The sequence below is a fragment of the Moschus berezovskii genome, chromosome 15 (genome assembly GCF_049115385.1).
Source record: "Moschus berezovskii isolate FMDL1 chromosome 15, NW_MosBer_1.0, whole genome shotgun sequence".
In the NCBI taxonomy this organism is placed as follows: domain Eukaryota; kingdom Metazoa; phylum Chordata; class Mammalia; order Artiodactyla; family Moschidae; genus Moschus; species Moschus berezovskii.
Genome location: NC_142474.1, coordinates 76,183,430 through 76,205,071, shown reverse-complemented (window position 1 = coordinate 76,205,071; position 21,642 = coordinate 76,183,430). Strand labels below are relative to the sequence as shown.

Sequence of the window (21,642 nt, the reverse complement as noted above, 5' to 3'; positions counted from 1 at the left end):
TGACATTTATTCTATAAACCTGAAGTTGAATTAGAGTTAGGGAAAAGAGAGAACTTGAGGGTGTGTATAAGTGTGTTTTCAGAGGGTTCAAGGAAAAGAGAAACAGAAAGTACGGATCCAAGTAGTTGAGGGAATAGTATTTAAAAAGCCCAGAAGGTGATTATTCATAAGGCAGGAGTGGAGAGTTACGTACAAACCAAATCATGTAAGATCTTAAACATTTATTATGGGATTTAGACTTTATCCTGAAGACAGCTGGGGTTCATTGTTGCTGCTGCTGCTAAGTCACTTCAGTCGTGTCCGACTCTGTGTGACCCCATAGACGGAAGCCCACCAGGCTCCTCCATCCCTGGGATTCTCCAGGCAAGAACACTGGAGTGGGTTGCCATTTCCTTCTCCAATGTGTGAAAGTGAAAGTGAAGTCGCTCAGTTGTGTCCGACCCTTAGTGACCCCATGGACTGCAGCCTACCAGGCTCCTCCATCCTTGGGATTTTCCAGGCAAGAGTACTGGAGTGGCTTGCCATTGCCTTCTCCGAGGCTGTTAATCTCAGTTTTGTTTTTGTGTGATCAGTCTGGCTCCAACATGTAGAAATGGTTGCATGATTTAGAACTAGAGGCTGCAAACCATTTATAACCTTAGCAGGTGGGAGGAGATGGAGGCTGAGACTAGCATTAGCAGAGGGGATAGAAAGAGAATGAATCCACAGGCTATTTCACGGGGTCAGAAAGACCCAGGTTGGTGGATTATTGGAAAGGGGATGAGGGAGAGGGGACTGTCAGGGATGATGTCCACCTTTTGTCTTGGGCAACTGAATTGATAATTATTTTATTCTTTAATGTAGAAAACAAAGGATATAGAGCAGGTTTGAGTGTAAAGAAACTTGGTTTGGTGCATACGGTGTGTGGCAGGTTGAATTTTCCACAGATGGCCGTGCATATATTTTCGTGTACTTCAATATGAGCGACATTGCTCCCAAAGTGAAATGGGTGTGTGTGTGTTTGTGTGTGCATGAGTGCGTGCACGTGCTCAGTCTGACTTTTTGTGACCCTTGGACCGTTGCCCGCCAGGCCCCTCTGTCCATGGAATTTTCCAGGCTAAATACTGGAGCAAGTTGACATTTCCCCCCTAGGGGATCTTTCCAACCCAGGGATTGAATTCACATCTCTTGCGTCTGCTGCACTGGCAGATGGATTCTTTACCACTGAGCCACCTGGGAAGCATGTGGAGGTCTATGAGACACTCTCATAACTCATATGTATATTTCTTTTTCAAAAATCAATGTGGCAGACTCTTTTTTATCTTTTGTAGAAGAAAACTTACATCAAATACCCTGTCGGTGCCTGTCACATCCATTATTTGTCAAAAAATCCTTTGACAGTTTCGCCTTCCTTACCTTTGGTCGAGGAAGGAAGGGAATAAGGGCGAGTCCCGAATATAGGAGCAACCGGCAAGTTCAGTGCCACTCCGGGGGGAGGGGTGGACTGACGAGTGCTGACAACTGGGCCCTTGAGCACAGGCATTGCAGCCTCTGGATTCCTGCACAGGCACGAAAGCGCCCCTTGAGGGTGGGCATTATGGCCCTAAAAACTGGCATCAGAGCTGCTCCCACCTTCCTGCCCGTCAAAAGAAGCTTGCCCCCAACACCATGAAATAACAGCTGGGTTGTGTTAAGAAATTTTTATTGTTTCCTTTTGATTTGTGATGAAAGCACATAAAATTACAAGTGGAAGAAACATCATGCCACAAAATTGCATAGAATTATTACAAAAATGTGAATTATGCATTTTAAATAATTTGAGATAGAAGAACCAAAATATGTACATTTTAAGAGCTTCAAATATTTTGTCCTATCTTTTTTTTCTTCTGAAAAGGGAAAAGTCACAATGTCCAATCCATCACAAACAATATTTATACAGTGCACAAGCGCAACATTAAATTCAAAGTAATACAAGCAATGGCCCGTTCTTTTGGAATTATGTAATGACTGCTTACCTATCACAGGAGTATTAATTAATGTATGGTGATACTGAAATGTTATAATGAACTGTTAAAAACCAAAACTACATGGCATGTCATTAGAACTTTGAAAATTGGTTTACACTGCCAAAACCACGCTATTCTCAGTAGTGTAAAGGATCAGAGGGGCACAGTCTAATTTAATACACAGTTCTACTTTCTATTATAGGAAAACCACAGTACAGAATTTCACACATTCAACAAGGAACAAGGCAAATACAGAAAGGCACAAACTGCACACCATATAGACCCTTTTTCTTTATCTTACTCTATTTCAAGTAATAGTAATATTATTAAATGATAGAATCACTATAGTAGTTTCAATGATGCAAGATGGACAGTGTTACACACTACCCCCACAACTGCAAAAAGTGTTATTGTACAGATTTAAAAATGTGATTACAGGAAATGGCCAAATACAAACGTATTGCAAAATGATTACAGTCACTAAGATAATGAAATCCAACTACTAAAACAGTTTTGTGTAAGTCAAGGTTATAGAACTTCAGTCTATCTCTGGACTAAAATGTGATACAACGTTCTGTAATAATCACCATTGTGTGTTTTGGTTATTAATGCTATTGCTCATTCTTCTGCAATTTTATACAGTCTGTAATTTTGTTTATAAAAATGCAGCATTCTATTTTGACCATTCTTGCTTCCTTATGATTGATGCCTTTCTTTCAAAGTGCAAAAGTTGAATGATTTACAAAAGTGTTCTCATTCAGTAGAAGTGAAGCTTTATTAAGTGTCTAATTAACACCCCAAATCCTTTAGATCAAAATATAATCATCTCCAAAGGGGATGGGATTTTTTTTCCCCTTGTGTCTCCCTAGATGTGTTTTTTTAATCAAATACTCTTTCCTAATGCTTGAACTAAGCCTTCATTTTGATTAAAACTTAATTGTGATCCCTAGTTATTGCTTAAAGTTAAATAGAATAATTTTCATAAAAATATGAAATTCTTAAAACACAATTTTCAGGACACAACTAGCTTTTGTGTTTTAAAATGTTTTGCTAAGCTACAATCAGGCAGGTTTTTTTAAAGCAAAATAAAACTGAGCATCTTGCTTCAGGGCTCTAACTTCAAAGTTCCTTGTGTTACTCTCTTAATTATATTTTCCTCTATATAATTATTCTCTCTTACTTAAGACTTTTCAATAATGTTTTGATCCATTTTATTATAATATAATTTGTTTCTCTTATACCACTTAACATAGGAACTTAATTAAAAAACAGTTAAGTGAATTAAATGTACATAGCAAATATATAATGAAAGATTTTTTAATGTGAGAAAAAATTGAAATCTGTCAGACATAAAAGTTATGGAAAATACTAATACATTTCCATATTGCTGTCCTATATATTTTTTTATATTCTTACCATTAAAACAATCTTAAAATACTTAAAATCCAGTTTTTGATCTTGCAAAATACACATCAAAATCACAGTCTAGTTCAATCTACCTCAACTGTATCAAAGTCTCCCTCAATTGTTTCTTAGAATTTTGATATAATTTAATACCCACATAATCTATATGTTTGACCATTTTCTTCTCTATGTTGAATTTGGTTTTAAGTCTCGTGGAAGAGATTTGGGTCATTGCCAATTAAGAAACTCATCTCCACACTCATATGAATGTGTGTGTGTGTGTGTGTTGTGTATGCACTTATATGGCTGAGTGCATGTATATATACATGGAGATTAAAGTGTAACATTTATATGTAGTCTCTAGATAAATATTCAGTCTTTATCTCTGTATTAAAATAAAGGAACCATAAAGAAGTCAGACAGCAAAATAACTGCTGGAGCCTGTTCACTCATTGAATCTCTGCTCAACAGACATTGGCTCAATGATTTTTATTCAGTTGAACAGATCTTTGCAGTTTTTTAATGATTTTAGGCCAAGGACCAATGAACACCCAGACTCTGAGTGCAATAGTTGACTCAGCACACTGCCTGGAAGTGAATGGCCACCTTGCTCATGCAGCCAAATGTACAAGCCATGTTGTCAAACAGTCTGGAGATGGCTTCACTGACCATCAAGGCAGAAAGCCAGCTTATTAAGTCACTGTGGTATCCAATAAAGCCGTGTCAGCAACAAGTACATTGATGCCTCTATGATAAATAACTCAGCAAACAGCAAGCCACCAGTGCTTGCAAAGCAAAGGATGAAACAATTTAATATACATGTTAACCCAAAGAGATGGTAGTTGAGGGGCAGTTAGGGGAAAAAAAATGCAATGCTCAAAGTTTGCTGTGCAATAGTGTTAAATAATGCTATGCATTTCTCAACTATTTCTATTACTTTGACACACTTTACACCAGAGCTTCAAATAAAAACATGAGCTTGCTTTTCTTCAAAGAAGACACTATCCTTCATTAAATGTTCCATAGAGCCTGGAAGTTGCCTGCTTTGAATGTACTATTAGAAAGAAAACCAGAAGCCCACATACATGCACTCTTTACTAGCAGATCTGCAGTAGTTTCCACATGGAGCTTGGGCACAGGGAAGCTGCATGGATCCTTCTGGAACTCTCCCTCCAGCTGGATTTTAATCTAAGGGGTGCCTCTCAGGAAGATGGTCCTGGGCAGTGATCTTTGTAAGAAGAGAGAGTTTGATGGAGCTGGAGCAACAATGCGTGTTCTGAAGACCTGGCAGGAATGATCACAGAGGGGTATCAAACTCTTTTCCTGGGTTTTCTCCTTCCAATTCTTCACTGGAAGGAGGCTTCTGGTTTAGTTTTCCAGAGTCTGAGGTCATCAGGGGAGGGGCAGAGCTGTGATTGCTGTCTTCGCTAATTTTCCCTTTCATGGCTTCCTGCACGAATTCCAAAATCTCCAGGGGCAGCCTTTTGAATTTGTCTTGGTATTCCTGCTCCAGTTCCACCTGTAGCTGGGAGACAGCAAGAGAGAGAGGGTGATTTTAGGTCATTTAGGTTTCTATGAACACCCATGGAGGAGCTCCTTGAGAGATGGAAAAGACTGGGGAGGAATCAATTAATTTTAATGTCATCCACTGGTTCCCTACTATGGAAAATTCTTCAAGAGATGGAAATACCAGACCACCTTACCTGTCTCCTGAGAAACCTGTATGCAGGTCAAGAGGCAACAGTTAGAACCAGACATGAAACAATGGCCTGGTTCAAAATTGGGAAAGGAGTATGTCACGGTTTTGTATTGTCATCCCGCTTATTTAACTTCTATGCAGAGTACAGCATGTGAAATGCTGCACTGGATGAATAACAAGCTGGAAACAAGATTTCCAGGGAGAAATACCAACAACCTCAGATATGCAGATGATACCACTCTAATGGAAGAAAGTGAAGAGGAACTAAAGAGCTTCTTGATGAGGTTGCAAGGAGACGGTGAAAAAGCTGGCTTAAAACTCAATATTCAAAAAACGAAGATCATGGCAACCAGTCCCATCACTTCATGGCAAATAGAAGAGGAAAAAGTGAGAACAGTAACAGATTTTATTTTCTTGGGCTCCAAAATCACTGCAGATGGTGACTGCAGCCATGTAATTAAAGGACGCTTGTTCTATGCAAGAAAAGCTATGACAAACCTAGATAGTGTATTGAAAAGCAGATATATCATTTTGCTGACAAAGGTCTGTCTAGTCAAAGCTATGGTTTATCCAGTGGTCATGTATGGATGTGAAAGGTGGACCATAAAGAAGGCTGAGCGATGAAGAACTGATGCTTTCAAACTGTGGTGTTGGAGAAGACTCTTGAGAGTCCCTTCCTTAGACTGCAAGGAGATCCAACCAGTTAATTCCAATGTGGATGTGGCTGACTGATCCCTCATTCAGACACTCTGATGACCTTCCTGTCCTGGTTCTACTCTGAGCTCCCAGTTATGGTTTGGTCTTGACTTAGCTGTACGTCTTCCATCTGAAACTTCAGGGTAGTTTGAACCCTGGAATGCCGAGGGTACAGACAGTCCTCAGGTCACCTGCTCCACCATGTCCTGCTTCCCTTTCCCACCCACATTCTGGACAGTGCCAGCAGCTTGAAAACATTTCCTTTAGCTCACTTGCTGTTTGTTCTTGCTTCTATGCCAGGGAAGTATGGCTAAACTTTGTTATTTAATACTGATCAGTAATCCCTTATCTGCAGTTCTAAAATCTCCAAGGTTCTGAAATTAAGAAGCTTAAAAATTTGTCACAAAATAGTCTTTGAGACATTAATTGATATAAGGCAATTTATCAGTTCAGTTCAGTTCAGTCACTCAGGCATGTCTGACTCTTTGCAACTCCATGGACTACAGCACGCCAGGCTTCCCTGTCCATCACCAACACCCAGAGCTTGCTCAAACTCATGGTCATCAAGTCGGTGATGCCATCCAGCCATCTCATCCTCTGTCATCCCCTTCTCCCCTGGCCCCCAATCCTTCCCAGCATCAGAGTCTTTTCCAGTGAGTCAACTCTTCGCATGAGGTGGCCAAAGTATTGCAGTTTCAGCTTTAGTCCTTCCAATGAACACCCAGGACTGATCTTCATTAGAATGGACTGGTTGGATCTCCTTGCAGTCCAAGGGACTCTCAAGAGTCTTCTCCAACACCACAGTTCAAAAGCATCAATTCTTTAGCGATCAGCTTTCTTCACAGTCCAACTCTCACATCCATATATGACCACTGGAAAAACTATAGCCTTGATTAGCTGGTCCTTTGTTGGCAAAGTAATATCTCTGCTTTTTAATATGCTGTCTAGGTTGGTCATAGCTTTTCTTATAAGGAGCAAGCATTTTTTAATTTCATGGCTGCAGTCACCATCTTCAGTGATTTTGGAGCTCAGGGAAATAAAGTCTGTCACTGTTTCCATTGTTTCACCATCCATTTGCCATGAAGTGATGGGAGCAGATGCCATGATCTTCATTTTTTGAACGTTGAGTTTTAAGCCAGCTTTTTTCACTCTCCTCTTTCACTTTCATCAAGAGGCTTTTCAGTTCCTCTTCACTTTCTGCCATAAGAGTGTTATCATCTGCATATCTGAGGTTTCTGATATTTCTCCCAGAAATTTTGATTCTGACTTATGCTTCATCCAGCCCAGCATTTTGCATGATGTACTCTGTATATAAGTTAAATAAGCAGGGTGACAATATACAGCCTTGTCATACTTCTTTCCCAATTTGGAACCAGTCCGTTGTTCCATGTCCAGTTCTAATTGTTGCTTCTTCGTCTGCATACAGATTTCTCAGGAGGCAGGTAAGGTGGTCTGGTATTCACATCTCTTTTAGAATTTTCCATAGTTTGTTGTGATCCACACAGTCAAAGGCTTTGGCATAGTCAATAAAGCAGAAGTAGATATTTTTCTGGAATTCTCTTGCTTTTTTGATGATCCAACGGATGTTGGCAGTTTGATCTCTGGTTCCTCTGCCTTTTCTAAATCCAGCTTGAACATCTGGAAGTTCATGGTTCATGTACTATTGAAGCCTGGCTTGGAGAATTTTGAGCATTACTTTGCCAACGTGTGAAGTGTGTATTAGTCGCTTAGTTGTGTTCGACTTATCGCGACCTCTAGATTTGGAGAAGGAAATGGCAACCCACTCCAGTGTTCTTGCCTGGAGAATCCCACGGACGGGGTAGCCTGGGGGCTTCCGTCTGTGGGGTCGCACAGAGTTGGACACGACTGAAGCAACTTAGCAGCAGCAGCAGCAGCTTGGGAGATTAGTGCAATTGTGTGGTTGTTTGAACATTCTTTGGCACTGCCTTTTTTTGGGACTGAAATGAAAACTGACCTCTCAAGTCCTGTGGCCACTGCTGAGTTTTTCAAATTTGCCACAATATTGAATGCATTCAGGTATGACCTAAATCAAATCCCTTACGATTATACAGTGGAAGTGACAAATAGATTCAAGGGATTAGATCTGATAGACAGAATGCCTGAAGAACTATGGATGGAGTTCATGGCATCGTACAGGAGGCAGTGAACAAGACCATCCCCAAGAAAAGAAATGCAAAAAGACAAAATGGTTGTCTGAGGAGGCCTTACAAATAGCTGAGAAGAGAAGAGGAGCTAAAGGCAAAGGAGAAAAGGAAAGATACATCCATCTGAATTCAGAGTTCCAAAGAATAGCAAGGAGAGATCAGAAAGCCTTCTTTGGTGATCATTGTAAAAGAAATAAAGGAAAACAATAGAATGGGAAAGTCTAGAGATCACTTCAAGAAAATTAGCGATACCAAGGGAACATTTCATGCAAAGATGGGCACAATAAAGGACAGAACCGGTACAGACCTATAAGAAGCAGAAAATATTAAGAAGAGGTGGCAAGCATACACAGAACTGTACAAAAAAGATCTTCACAACTCAGATAATCACGATGGTGTGATCACTCACCTACAGCCAGACTTCCTGGAGTCTGAGGTCAAATGGGCCTTAGGAAGCATCACTATGAACAAAGCTAGTGGAGGTGATGGAATTCCACTTGAGCTATTTCAAGTCCTAAAAGATGATGCTGTGAAAGTGCTGCACTCAAAATGCCAGCAAATTTAGAAAACTCAGCAGTGGCCACAGGACTGGAAAAGGACAATTTCATTCCAATCCCATAGAAAGCCAGTGCCAAAGAATGTTCAAACTACCACACAATTGCACTCATTTCACATGCTAGCAAAGTAATTCTCAAAATTCTCCAAGTGTGGCTTCAACAGTACATGAACCAAGAACTTCCAGATGTTCAAACTGGATTTAGAAAAGGTAGAGGAACCAGAGATCAAATTGCCAACATCCATTGTATCATAGAAAAAGCAAGAGAATTCCAGAAAAACATCTACTTCTGCTTTATTGACTATGCCAAAGCCTTTGACTGTGTGGATCACAACCAACTACGGAAAATTCTTAAAGAGATGGGACTACCAGACCACCTGACCTGCCTCTTGAGAAATCTGTATGCAGGTCCGGAAGCAACAGTTAGGACTGGACATGGAACAACAGACTGTTTCCAAATCGGGAAAGGAGTATGTCAAGGCTGTATATTGTCACCCTGCTTATTTAACTTATATGGAGAGTACATCACGGGAAATGCTAGGCTGGAGGAAGCACAAGCTGGAATCAAGATTGCAGGGAGAAATATCAATAACCTCAGATACATCATCACCCTTATGGCAGAAAGTGAAAAAGAACTAAAGAGCCTCTTGATGAAAGTGGAAGGGGAGAGTGAAAAAGCTGATTTAAAACTCAACATTCAAAAAAAAAAAAAAAAGATCATGGCATCTGGTCCCATCACTTCATGGCAAATAGTTGGAGAAACAATGGAAACAGTGACAGACTTTATTTTTTTGGGGCTCCAAAAGCACTACAGATGGTAACTGCAGCCATGAAATTAAAAGATGCTTGCTGCTTGCAAGAAAAGCTGTGACCAACCTAGACAGCGTATTAAAAAGCAGAGATATTACTTTGCCGACAAAGGTCTGTCTAGTCAAAGCTATGGTTTTTCCAGTAATTATGAATAGATGTGAGATTTGGACTGTAAAGAAAGCTGATTGCCAAAGAATTGATGCTTTTAACTGTGTTGTTGGAGAGACTTTTGAGAGCCCCTTGGACTGCAAGAGATCAAACCAGTCAATCCTAAAGGAAATCAGTCCTGAATATTCAATGAGAAGACTGATGCTAAAGCTGAAGCTCTAATAGTTTGGCCACCTGATGCAAAGAACTGACTCATTGGAAAAGACCCTGAGGCTGAGAAAGATTGAAGGAGGGAGGAGAAGGGGATGACGGAGGATAAGGTGGTTGGATGGCATCACCAACTCGATGGACATAAGTTTGAGTAAGCTCTGGACATCGGCGATGGACAGGGAAGCCTGGCATGCTGCAGTCCAGGAGGTCACAAAAAGTTAGACACTACTGAGCAACTCAACTGAACTGAACTGAGCGCAGCATTTTCACAGCATCATCTTTTAGGATTTGAAATAGCTCAACCGGAATTCCATCACCTCCAGTAGTTTTGTTTGTAGTGATGCTTCCTAAGGCCCACTGACTTCGAACTCCAGGATGTCTGGCTCTACGTAAGTGATCACACCATCATGGTTATTTGGGTCATTAAGATCTTTTCTGGTATAGTTCTTCTGCCACCTTTTCTTAATATCTTCTGCTTCTGTTATGTCCAGCCGTTTCTGTCCTTTATTGTGCCCATCTTTGTATGAAATGCTCCCTTGGTATCTCTAATTTTCTTGAAGAAATCTCTAGTCTTTCCCATTCTATTGTTTTCCTCTATTTCTTTGCACTGATCACTTAGGAAGGCTTTCTTATCTCTCCTTGCTATTCTTTGGAACTCTGCATTCAGATGGATATATCTTTCCTTTTCTCCTTAGCCTTTTGCTTCCCTTCTTTTCTCAGGTATTTATAAGGCCTCCTCAGAAACCATTTTGCCTTTTTGCATTTCTTTTCTTGGGGATAGTTTTGATCACTGCCTCCTGTTCGATGTCACAAAACACCATCCATAGTTCTTCAGGCACTCTGTCTATCAGATCTAATCTCTTGATTTTATTTGTCACTTCCACTTTATAATCGTAAGGGTATTTATAATCATAAGGCTATTTGTAATCATTGTTTAATCCCACTTCATGTGAATATCCATACATAGTACTATAGATACATTAATTTGCTTGATTATGAGGGTGACCCAGGCCCCCTTGGGGTATATCATGCTTATGGTATATGCATCATATTCTCTTTCTAAAATCAGCAAATTTATGAATTTTGAAAAACAAGAGGCCCCAAGAGTCTTGAATAATGGATTGTGGATATGTTCAAATGACTTTTTTTTCTTTTCATATCAAAAAGTGCCTAATAAAATTGCTTGGCCTGAGTACTGAAAGTTCCCTATTCTCCTCAAATATCAAATGTTGGGCATTTATGAATATGTTTTGCTGGCATATGAATTCCAATAAGCCAGGAAGGAAACGTGCTATGACAGTGATACCCACAGGGCCTTGAGAGTCACATTGCCATGATGATCAAGCACCTTCACACACAGCTCCACCCTCCGGGTCAGGGGACAAATCCTGGGAGGATCAGATGCAAGAAGACCACGGCCAGTTCCTCCCCAGGTTGGGGTTTTTACACGGTCACACTCAGGCATAAGTGAAATCTCGGTGTGGTGTCTGATGTTTTCCATTTACCTCCATCCTGACCTCATCATGGATTTTCCTCAATTTTAGTTCAACAACATGGACAATTAAAGTTTTCTTTCCAAGGAATGTAGGGAAAGGGAGAAAAGCATGGAGTCCTGTATTTAAGAAATAGCAGATTTCATTTAGGTTAGTTTGGGCAGCCTTCAGCTATAAATATATTGTACCTGACCTAGCAACCAATTTCTCTTAGATGATTGGTAGACAAGACCCCATGGTGCCTGGTAGGCTGTTACTTTATTTAATTTATGAAAAAAAAAATGAAATGTGAGAAAATGCCAAATAAATACTTAAACTAACATTTTGTAATAATATTTTAATAATCTAATTTTAATAATTATGATTTTGCACCCAATTCAGATATGTGGCTATTTTTCCCACACCACCAAGCAATTCTCTATGACCAGCTGGGTGTCCTCAATTTTGACATGATTTACCTGGAGATAGCATCAAATCACACAGTTTAGGGGCTCAGTCTATAAGACTGAACCCTGCCTTCCCCCACCCAACTTTAATGCCAACCTTAAGTCCAGGTTGCCACCTGTACTTCTGCCTGAGCTGCTCTAGTTTGGAGGCTCCCAGAAGCCCTTCCCTGGGATCAGTTTCTTTGAGAACTTAGTGAAACACTTTACTTACTAGATCATCAGTTTATCATAAAATGATATAACTCAGGAACAGCCAGATGTACAGAACAAGGTATGGGGAAAAGGCACACAACTTGCATGACCTTTCCAGGTGGGCCCCTCTGCCCAGTCTCCACCTGTTCGCCAACCTGAAGAGCTCTGAACCCAGTCCTTTGGGTTTGTGGAGGTTTCCTATGTAGTCATGACTGATGTCACTCCTTGCCTTTGGTGACTGAACTCCATCTCCAGACCCTCTTCTCTCTCCACAGGTCAGGAGGAAGTACCTGAAAGTATCAACCCTCCAATCACTAGAATGGTTCCCCTGATAACCAGTCCCATCCTTAGGTGCTTCCCCTAAATCACCTCAGAAGAACTGATGCTTTTGAACTGTGGGGCTGGAGAAGACTCTGGAGAGTCTTGACTCCTTGGCTGCAAGGAGATCCAACCAGTCCATTCTAATGGAGATCAGTCCTGGGTGTTCACTGGAAGGACTGATGCTAAAGCTGAAACTCCAATACTTTGGCCACCTCATGCAAAGAGTTGACTCACTGGAAAAGACTCTGATGCTGGGAGGGATTGGGGGCGGGAGGAGATGGGGACGACAGCGAATGAGATGACTGGATGGCATCACCGACTCAATGGACATGAGTTTGAGTGAACTCCGGGAGTTGGAGATGGACAGGGAGTCCTGGTGTGCTGTGATTCATGGGGTCGCAAGGAGTCGGTCATGACTGAGCAACTGAACTGAACTGAACATAACAGAAGACACCTTTATTGCTCTTAATACTTAGGAATTCCAAGGATTTCAGGAGTTCTGTGCCAGGAACTGGGATGAAGACCAAATGCATATTCCTTATTATAAATCACAATATCATGATAATAACCATAATAATCTAATTTTAATAATTTTTTAAATTTAAAAACTGATCTAATTGTGGCTAAACTATAATTTTGGTAGATTCCTCCTTTTATCATGGGTTAGTAATAGATTTTATTATGCTCTAAACTATTGTAATAAATTAAAATGATTAATTTATAAGCTAAATTAAATGTACATTAAATGCCATATATTTCACTCTTTAAAAAAATCTTTTTATTTATTAGTGAATTACAAAAGTGCATTTATTATTGAATTTCAGCTTAGAGTTTTTCTTTTTTTGTTTATTTTTCTTATAAATTGAATACTTATTCATTGTAAGAAATCATGAAAACTATGCAGTGCAAGATCTGGCTCTGTTTCCTAAAAGCCCCATTGATTAGGAATCTAGAGCTATTCTGGTCCAAGGGTTGCAAAGTCAGGTGTTCAGGGGGAAAAGGCAAGTCAGGAAAATAAGAGAAATGGGCTGCGTGCAAGGACGTGGGTGTTGGGGAGGGCACGCCAGTCTAAAAGGTCTAACAGGGGTGCCAGGCCCTCAGCTCAGATAGAAGTTTGCCAGATTCTTATTTTCAAGAGAAGTCTTACATGCAAGTTTTCACGTTAAGATCTCCTGAGTTTTCATTATTGGCCATCAATTCAGTTCACACTCATGAGTCCTACTGTGGAGAGTTTCTAACTTCTCACAGACTTGAATGTGACTGAGATCAGAGGACCTAAGAGTTTGGGTCCCACTGTGGAATTTCACTTTGGATACCTCTTTATTTTTTCTCCCTACAACTGTGAGCTCCACTGACCATCACCATTTGCTCTTGATCACCCCCAGCTCGTGTCCAAGGGGATGACCTCCCATCTAATTGCCACCTTATGGTTCATGTACTCAAATACGCCTAGCTTCAATTCTGTGCAACTCAAACTTTGTGTTCTGCCTGGATGGACTGTACAAATGGGCAGCAATTCTTCACCCCTCCTTGCAGTCATAACTTTTGCAGTCTTCCCACCAAAAGTGGGGCATATATTTCATTTTCCTGAGTCTGGGGAGGCTTTGTGATTTGCTTTGTCCAGTAAAATAAGCCAGAGACACAGTATGCAGTTCTGAGCCTAGACCTCAAAAAGTTTTGTGTGTTTCCACTCTCACTGTTGGAAGCTTATTCAGGTGTTGTGTGAAGAAGCGCAAGGTACCCTGCTGGAGGAGGAGACACATGGCCCAGTTATACTCTTTTCCATCACTTCAAACACCAGACATAAAAGTGGAGCTATTATAAACCAACCAGCCCTTAACTGACTCCCCAGCCAAACACAGACTAGAGCCAGGCTACTGGAATCAGCTGAGCATGGCCCAGATTAGAACTGCCGTGCCAGTTCACAGATTCATGAGCTCAGGAAGTGCTTGCTTTATGCCACTTAAAGTTTCATGGTTATTTGTTAGATCAACAGTATTATGACAATAACATGTAGTGGGGGGAATCCATGAATCACACACAATTTTATTCAGTTGGTGCTATCTTTTTATTGCTATGACCTCTAAACACATTGTTGGGGGAGGATTCACACACAGAACAGATACATCGTCATGAGAAGGTTGATTTTGCAGGATATACCTTGGAGCTTGTCTATATTAGTAAACATGAGCTCCCTTGACCTTAGGTTTGTAAGATCTTTTTAGAAAATGGGAAAAAAGATGGAAGAATACTGTCAAATTTAACCTCCAATTTTAAGGCAAATTGTTACATTATACTCAGATATTAATACATAAAGGCATAGTCAGAGTTTGTTTTATAGACTGAGTTCTCCGATTTGACTGCTGCTGCTGCTGCTGCTAAGTCACTTCAGTCGTGTCCGACTCTGTGTGACCCCATAGACGGAAGCCCACCAGGCTCCCCCTTCCCTGGGATTCTCCAGGCAAGAACACTGGAGTGGGTTGCCATTTCCTTCTCCAATGTGTGAAAGTGGAAAGTGAAAAGTGAAAGTGAAGTCGCTCAGTTGTGTCCCCGACCCTTAGCGACCCCACGGACTGCAGCCTACCAGGCTCCTCCATCCATGGGATTTTCTAGGCAAGAGTACTGGAGTGGCTTGCCATTGCCTTCTCCGCCGATTTGACTAGCCAGACTCAATTTCTAAATTTCTTAGTTAACTTGATTTTCAAAAGATTCTGCCCACTCACTGCTTCTGTGAATTCTGGAAAGTTAAGCAGGAAAAGGCAACACAGTCAAGTTCAAATGTGTTCGGTGCTCCCTGATTATATTGTCCAACATTTTTTAACTCGGAGCTCTTCTGTCTCTGGTATTTTTTTTCAGCTGCCTTAAGAAATAGAGATCTGATCTAGTTAAGCAAGGTTTTTAGATACATAAATATAAGTGAAAACCAAGGAGAAAGCAAAGTTACTCTTAAAGATTTGTTTACAAATGAACTTAAACACTCAGTATAGCATAAATTGTTATAAATAAAAAATAAACCAGATGACTGAGTTATTAAAGTGATATAATCAAAACAAATTTTTTAAGGAAACAAATCAAATCAGAGAATAATAACCTACAGTGGGATAATGAAGATAGAAGAAGCTTTAAAAAATGCTACAAACAATTCACAGATATTAAGAAGATAGTCACAATTTGACCTCAAGTCCAACTCAAGTCATTTTACCCAATGAAGTATATCAAAGACCTTAACATAAAACATAAAGCAATAAGAATTTGCAGAGAAGACTTAGGGAAATAACTGTATAACCCCGGGGCTTCACAGGTGGCTCAGTAGTAAAGAATCTGCCTGCAAATCAAGAGCCACAGGAGATACGGGTTCAATCCCTGGGTCAGGAAAATCCCCTGGAGGAGGGCATGAAAACCCACTCCAGTATTCTTGCCTGGAGAATCCCATGGACAGAGGAGACCGGGGGACTACAGTCCATAGTGCTGCGAAGAGTCAGACATGACTGAATCAACTTAGCACTCACGCACACATAGAGACATTTTAAGCAAGAGAGAAAAATCATAAGCTACAAGTATTATAGGTATATTTATTTAAGTGAAAATAGCGTTTTCTGGTGAAAAAAATGGGCAAAACCCAAGCAATTCATAGGAGAATAACAGCAAATATTCTCTCTCTCTCTCTCTCTCTCTCTATATATATATATATATATGAGAAGACGTTCACTCTCACTAGCAATCAGGGACGTGCAAAAGCCCAATGCCTTTTGGAAGGGCATTATATTGGTAAACTTTTTTTTTTTTGAGAGAAGCAATAACATCTAGTGGGTAACTGACACTTTCAAACACTAGACAATAATCTGATTATATGTATAAAAAGGAAAAGGTACATAGCTCTCGACTCAGCACTCCATTTTTGGGAATCTGGCCCAGAGAAATAAGAATACTAATACGTAAGGATGGAAACACTAACACACTTACTGCAGCACTGTAAAAAACTGAAAGCCAAAGTAACAGCTAAAATAACAGCAATGAACACCCAGGAAAAACCCTCAATTAACTTTAATCTTTAGCTACCTGTGTACTGTCATTGTTTACCATTATATTTTGGAGTGAATCATTTGAAAATAAATTTCAGACATCAAGGCACTTCACCCTTAAAAATAAGGACAATTTTCCTACCTAGTGTCAATATCTTAATCATTTAAAGAAATCAATAATTCCTTAATATTAGTTAATACCCATCCATGTTCAATTTTCCTCATTATTACTCTTCCCAGTTTTTTCTCATTTTTTTTTTACTAAAATTCAAAGTTCATTTTTGCATTTGATTGTTATGCCTTTCTCATTCTTAACACTTGAATTATTCATTGTTTTACATTTTTTATGACTTTAGATTTCTTTGAAGAACCCTATTCAACTTCCTTGTGGAATTCCCACATTCTGAATTTGTCTGATTATTTCATTATGGTGTCATTTAAGTTGATCCTAGAAACCCTAAATTCTCTGTAAACTGGAAGTTAAGAATCTAGGTTTGGTTAGATGGAGATTAAACATTTGGTTGGGCAAGAATAGTCAGTAGGAACCCTTTTGGGGGTTGGCTAAAAAGTTCATTCAGGCAGAAAAGCCTAAAAGAATTATTTAAAATTTTTTTTTTAATTGGAGGGTAATTGCTTTACAAATGTGTTGTCCTCTTGGGTAAAACAAAGCAAATCAGTTGCAACTTCATAGAGCCTCCCTCTTGAACATTCCCACCAACTCCCTCCCTGTCCCACCGGGCCAGGTCATCACAGAGGGCCAGGCCAGGCTCCCTGGGTTATACAGCAGGCTCCACTAACTACCTGTTTTATATACAGCTGGATGAGCTTTTTGGCCAGCCCAACATATCTCGCATTGCCTCAGGGCACCAAGTACCAGGTGGTTGCATTATCTGGTTCTAAGACTGATCACTTGGATAAAAGTGGTAACTAACAGACCTCAATTTTGTCTAATGATTTTTCTTTTGAAATCAACAGTTATTCTGAGGGGTAAAACTCTATCCATGTAAAACTTCCTTAGAACCCTTTCATGAACGTAATGAGTCTTGCTTATCTCTTTGGAGGTAAACTCTTCCTTATTTAGCTAGCATTTTTCTGTAAGGAAGATGTGGAGGTGAACTAGAATTCCTCCTCAAGAGGCAGGACAATCTTTTAATGATTTTTGTTTAATTACATATATTGTGGTTAAGGAGTTGGAAAAATAATTATTTCAAAAGATGGCAATTGAGTTTTCTTTCCTTCCTTTGAAAATAATAGGAGATGATATTTTAATTTTTAATTCCTGCTGTCCAAATCAGTTGCAGCCATCATTCTTTTTGAAGCTCAAATTCTGCCACATGTGGTCAGGGGGCTCCTTTCAGGCTGCTTCCTGGGTGCTTTTGCCATGCACCCTCCCCTCTTAGTTTTTGAGCACTTGCTTGATTTTTGAGGTTTAACAAGGTACTTCGGACATCATATGCATTTTCCTTGCCTCAGACCTGATAGGCACTTTTTGAAGGAGCCTGTGCAGAAGGTAAGCCAAGCTCTGGTTGCTAAAACATTCATTGCAACTGGATTGTCACTGTGTTTAGGACATCTCAGTGGACAGAATGTGTATTTTGAAAAAATCATTAGTACATAATTCAAATTTAAATGTTACATACTAGGGTTTTTTCTTTGATTTTTTATTTGTGGTTTTTTCAATTTTGTACTTTATTTGAATATTTGGCTTTATGATAACATTAACCTATTTACTTATTTGATTTGCATGCAATACACTGAAATAGTTAGAAAATTATGATCTATCAATAAAATGACCAAGTGAAACTTGTGACTTTTTTGAAGTTTTTTTTTTTCCACAGAATACATCCCATTAAGAATGTACAATTTACATTACTCCTAAATTCACTTGAAACAATTACATTCTTGCAGTTATGTTGCTTTGGTACATACATAAGTTCATTGTTTTAGTTTGTTTTCTCATTAGACATTTTAGATTACTTCACTTTTTTCTTTCTCTGAGAGCATCTGCTATATTTTAAACATTTAGTGCTCTAAGCCTTTTTACCTTTTAAAAATATCTCTGGCCTTTAGGAAATAGATACAGTAATATGGTACTATAATTAGCTTCCTCAAAGGATTTTTAAATTTAATGCTAAAAATTAGGAAAATGATAAAACAAGTAAACAAGCAAATAAAAATCAAGGAAGCTTAGAATCTGTGTAAAATACAACAGAAGGCTTCCACTTAAATGTAATTTATCCAATAAATGTAAACCAGAAAATTTTCCTGAAAACAGGGATATATAATTATGTTACTGTGATAAAAAAAGAAAGTTGACATACAGGACTATATGTACTGTGGTTATGAGAATATAGTCTAAGAACACAGAATGATTTTGAAAAGAAATCCTGATATATAAACTGTGGTGGGATTATGAATATTTTTATTTTTTACTTCTCATTTTATGATAATGTGATTATTTATTTTTAGCACAAAAATAACATTATAAAGGAAAACCAAAATTTAATATATATTTAAAAATACAAAATAGAAAAACACAAAATGCTGAATGTGGATGAGTAAACAGGAAAACCTGATGAAAAATTATTACAGAGACTATGGTATTTTAACCTTAACATCATCAATTAATTAGCTAAGAGGCTATCAAAAACGAAAGCATAAAAAAGTACATACCCAGAGTGGGTGGTTTCAAAATCAGTCTGAACAACCTTGCAAAGTTTTGTCTTATTTTTAGAATAATCTCATGAATTTGTACTTTGACCAAGAATAGAGATAACAGACTCACATAAAAATTACAGAGTGAGGTCAGCCAGGTTATTAAAGGATCGCTAGAAAATGGGACTACATTATCTATCCCAATCATTTGCACTTGTGTTTATTTGTCTTCCTCTAAATTTTTGTAGAATAAATTACACTGGGACTTTGAGTAAAAATGGCTGAGCAATTCCTTTTTCTGCTCCAAACACAGGGAAATGCTAAATGAAACAGAGTATATTCATTTATTTAAATTTGTAATTGATTTCTAATATGAGAAAAGGAAACCCCGAAGTCATGGGGATACAGAGGAACTCAAAGCCAAAAGGCCCATGGATGGCAAAGTAGATTTTGGGTGGTTTCATGTTCTAAGGCAATGGGGAGAAGGCCTAAGAACTTGGGATGTTGAAGTGCTGAAACTGAAGTCCCGGCAGAAAGCCTGGAGTCTCCACACTTGAAATGGGGACTCAGAAAACACAATCTGTAATCTTGGTGACAAGTTGAAGAAGCTAGTGATTCATGGGGCTCAGCGGACGGAAAATGTCAGCAACAAGGAATCAATAACCCAGCACAGTAGTGAGAGAAGTTTCCAATTTCACATTACCCCGTGCAAGGGTACTCAGTGTCAATAAGCAAAGAAATAACTGTTCAAAAATTGAGACTTCTCTGGTGGTCCATTGGCGAAGACCCTGAGCTCCCAATTCAAGGGGCCTGGATTCTATCCCTGGTCAGGGAACTAGACCTTGCATGTTGCAACTAAGACCCAACACAGCCAAATAAATAAATAAAATATTTAAAAAAAACTGTTCAAAAATTGATAAAACCCAAGAGTCTCAGAGCAGAGGCACAGCAAGTTCAGACTATGTGGATTCTCTGAAACCCAAGATGTGAATAACTCCTGTAAATAAAGAATTCCCACTGAACTTGAACTCAAAGTTCAAAATTACAAACCACTCAGGTAAAATGCAGCATTTGTTCAACCTTGTGATTCAAGGTTGCTCTCAGCAACTGAAATCTAAAGAAGATGAGTAAATGGTGATCAGTTTATTTCTGGGTCAAAATAGAAAGTACTCCAGACCAACATAGAAATAAATGGAATAGTTCACGCTAATGTGGAAGAATACAATTAATTCATAATGGGTGTACATTCCTGATGCTTTTAATCAAGTGCTGGACTGTGGTGCATGCCTATATTTTTGGCAGATTTTTCCTAAATAATTACATTTTCTTGAAAATGAATTTTCATCTTTTGAACAAACGCCAACAAACAACAGAGCCTATTGCAAAGGGCAAGGAAAGCAACAACAAATTAAACTAATGCCATAGATCAACACAAGTGGATTCTTCATTGAGGGATAGATAAGATCCTCTGGAATCTTACAGATGTATCTCTTGGAATTTAAATAGTCTCATACATAAAATGTGAATAATATCAGTTTCCATAGACAAGGCTGTTATGGAATGTTTAAATAAGATAATGCATGTTAAATAACTAGCATATTGTGCTTGCTTGTTATTAATTTTGTGTAACTTTATCTCTTCAGAGAGAGAAAAGAACTCATAGATGAAAACATCCAGTACCCTGCTTACTAAGTGGTCTTTGTTGTTTCCATTTATATCATTTGAGTCATTATTTGGTCAATGCACGATAACTATGGTACTTGTTAAATCTCTCTTTTTGGACTCTGTTCTGGGTTGCTGTTAATTTTGAAGCATCTATCAACAAATAATATTTTTGAGCACCTAGATTGGTGCAAGGTCCTGTGTTTCATGCTTTGAAGAATGAAAACCTTAGAATCTTTCCAGAGAGACAAGTGATGTGGATGGGAACATGAGTCAGGCTGAATGGCTGCCATGATAAGATGTGCTATGGGTGTTAAACATGAAGAGTGGATCAGAGCCTTGAAGTGACCCGATAAATACTTTATGAAGGAAGTGAAAGTGAAAGTTCTCAGTAGTGTCCGACTCTTTGTAACCCCATAGGCTATAGAGTCCATGGAATTCTCCATGCCAGAATACTGGAGTGGGTAGCCTTTCCCTTCTCCAGGGGATCTTCCCAACCCAGGGATCGAACCAGGTCTCCCACATTGTAGGAAGATTCTTTACCAGCTGAGCCACAAGGGAAGTGGGGCTTAAATTGTTGGGCTTTGTGGGAGTCTGCTAATACACTTGGTATTATCATTATCCTGGGGCAAAAGCTTTCAAACTTCTCCCCATGGGGCATATAATAGGTGAAATTTCCAGGGTAGGGTGCTGGAGCTCTCTGGCTATAACTTCTCTTGTATTAGTACAAGTTTATCTATATATGGATACATCTGTAAGTAGATATAGATCTCTCTCTATATATATATATCTATATCTTTGAATCTGCTCTAATATATAAATTAAATCTTTACCAAATTTCTTTATTGTATGTAATTAGCCACAGATTACAATGGAGGAGCCTCATAGTCTGTGGTTGAGAACATTGTTTAAAAATATGGCTGCCTGTTAGGAGCGACATGATAAGCAAGTTTCAGGTCAGTGCCTCTCAGAAGTTAATGTACATACAAAGCACCTGATGATTTTGTTGAAATGCAGATTCTGATTCAGTAGATCTGGGGAGGAGGCATTGAGATTCTGCATTTCTAATGAGTTCTGGGGTGGTGCTGATATTTCTGGTCTAAGGACCATTGTTTGAATAGCACCACTTTAGACAAAGGATGTCCAACAAAGTGCTCTTTTTGGGTTTCCCTCTTCAAATATTGGGCTTCCCTGGTAGCTCAGAGGATAAAGCGTCTG

At 39.1% G+C, this 21,642-nt stretch overlaps 1 protein-coding gene across 3 annotated transcripts in view; it reads right to left on the bottom strand.

Moving 5' to 3' along the window:
• Nucleotides 1-1,670: 1,670 nt before the first annotated feature.
• The window catches only part of PLCB1 (phospholipase C beta 1), an 861,253-nt gene continuing 841,281 nt past the window's right edge, over nt 1,671-21,642 (bottom strand). Inside the window, exon 32 of one of the 3 annotated variants that reach the window (XM_055426796.2) lies at nt 1,671-4,914. In XM_055426796.2, the coding sequence (XP_055282771.1) occupies nt 4,687-4,914 (228 nt within the window). In that variant the 3' untranslated portion in view covers nt 1,671-4,686. The remainder of the gene's footprint in view (nt 4,915-21,642) is intronic. The other 2 variants (XM_055426800.2, XM_088844294.1) reach the window with 2 other exon arrangements.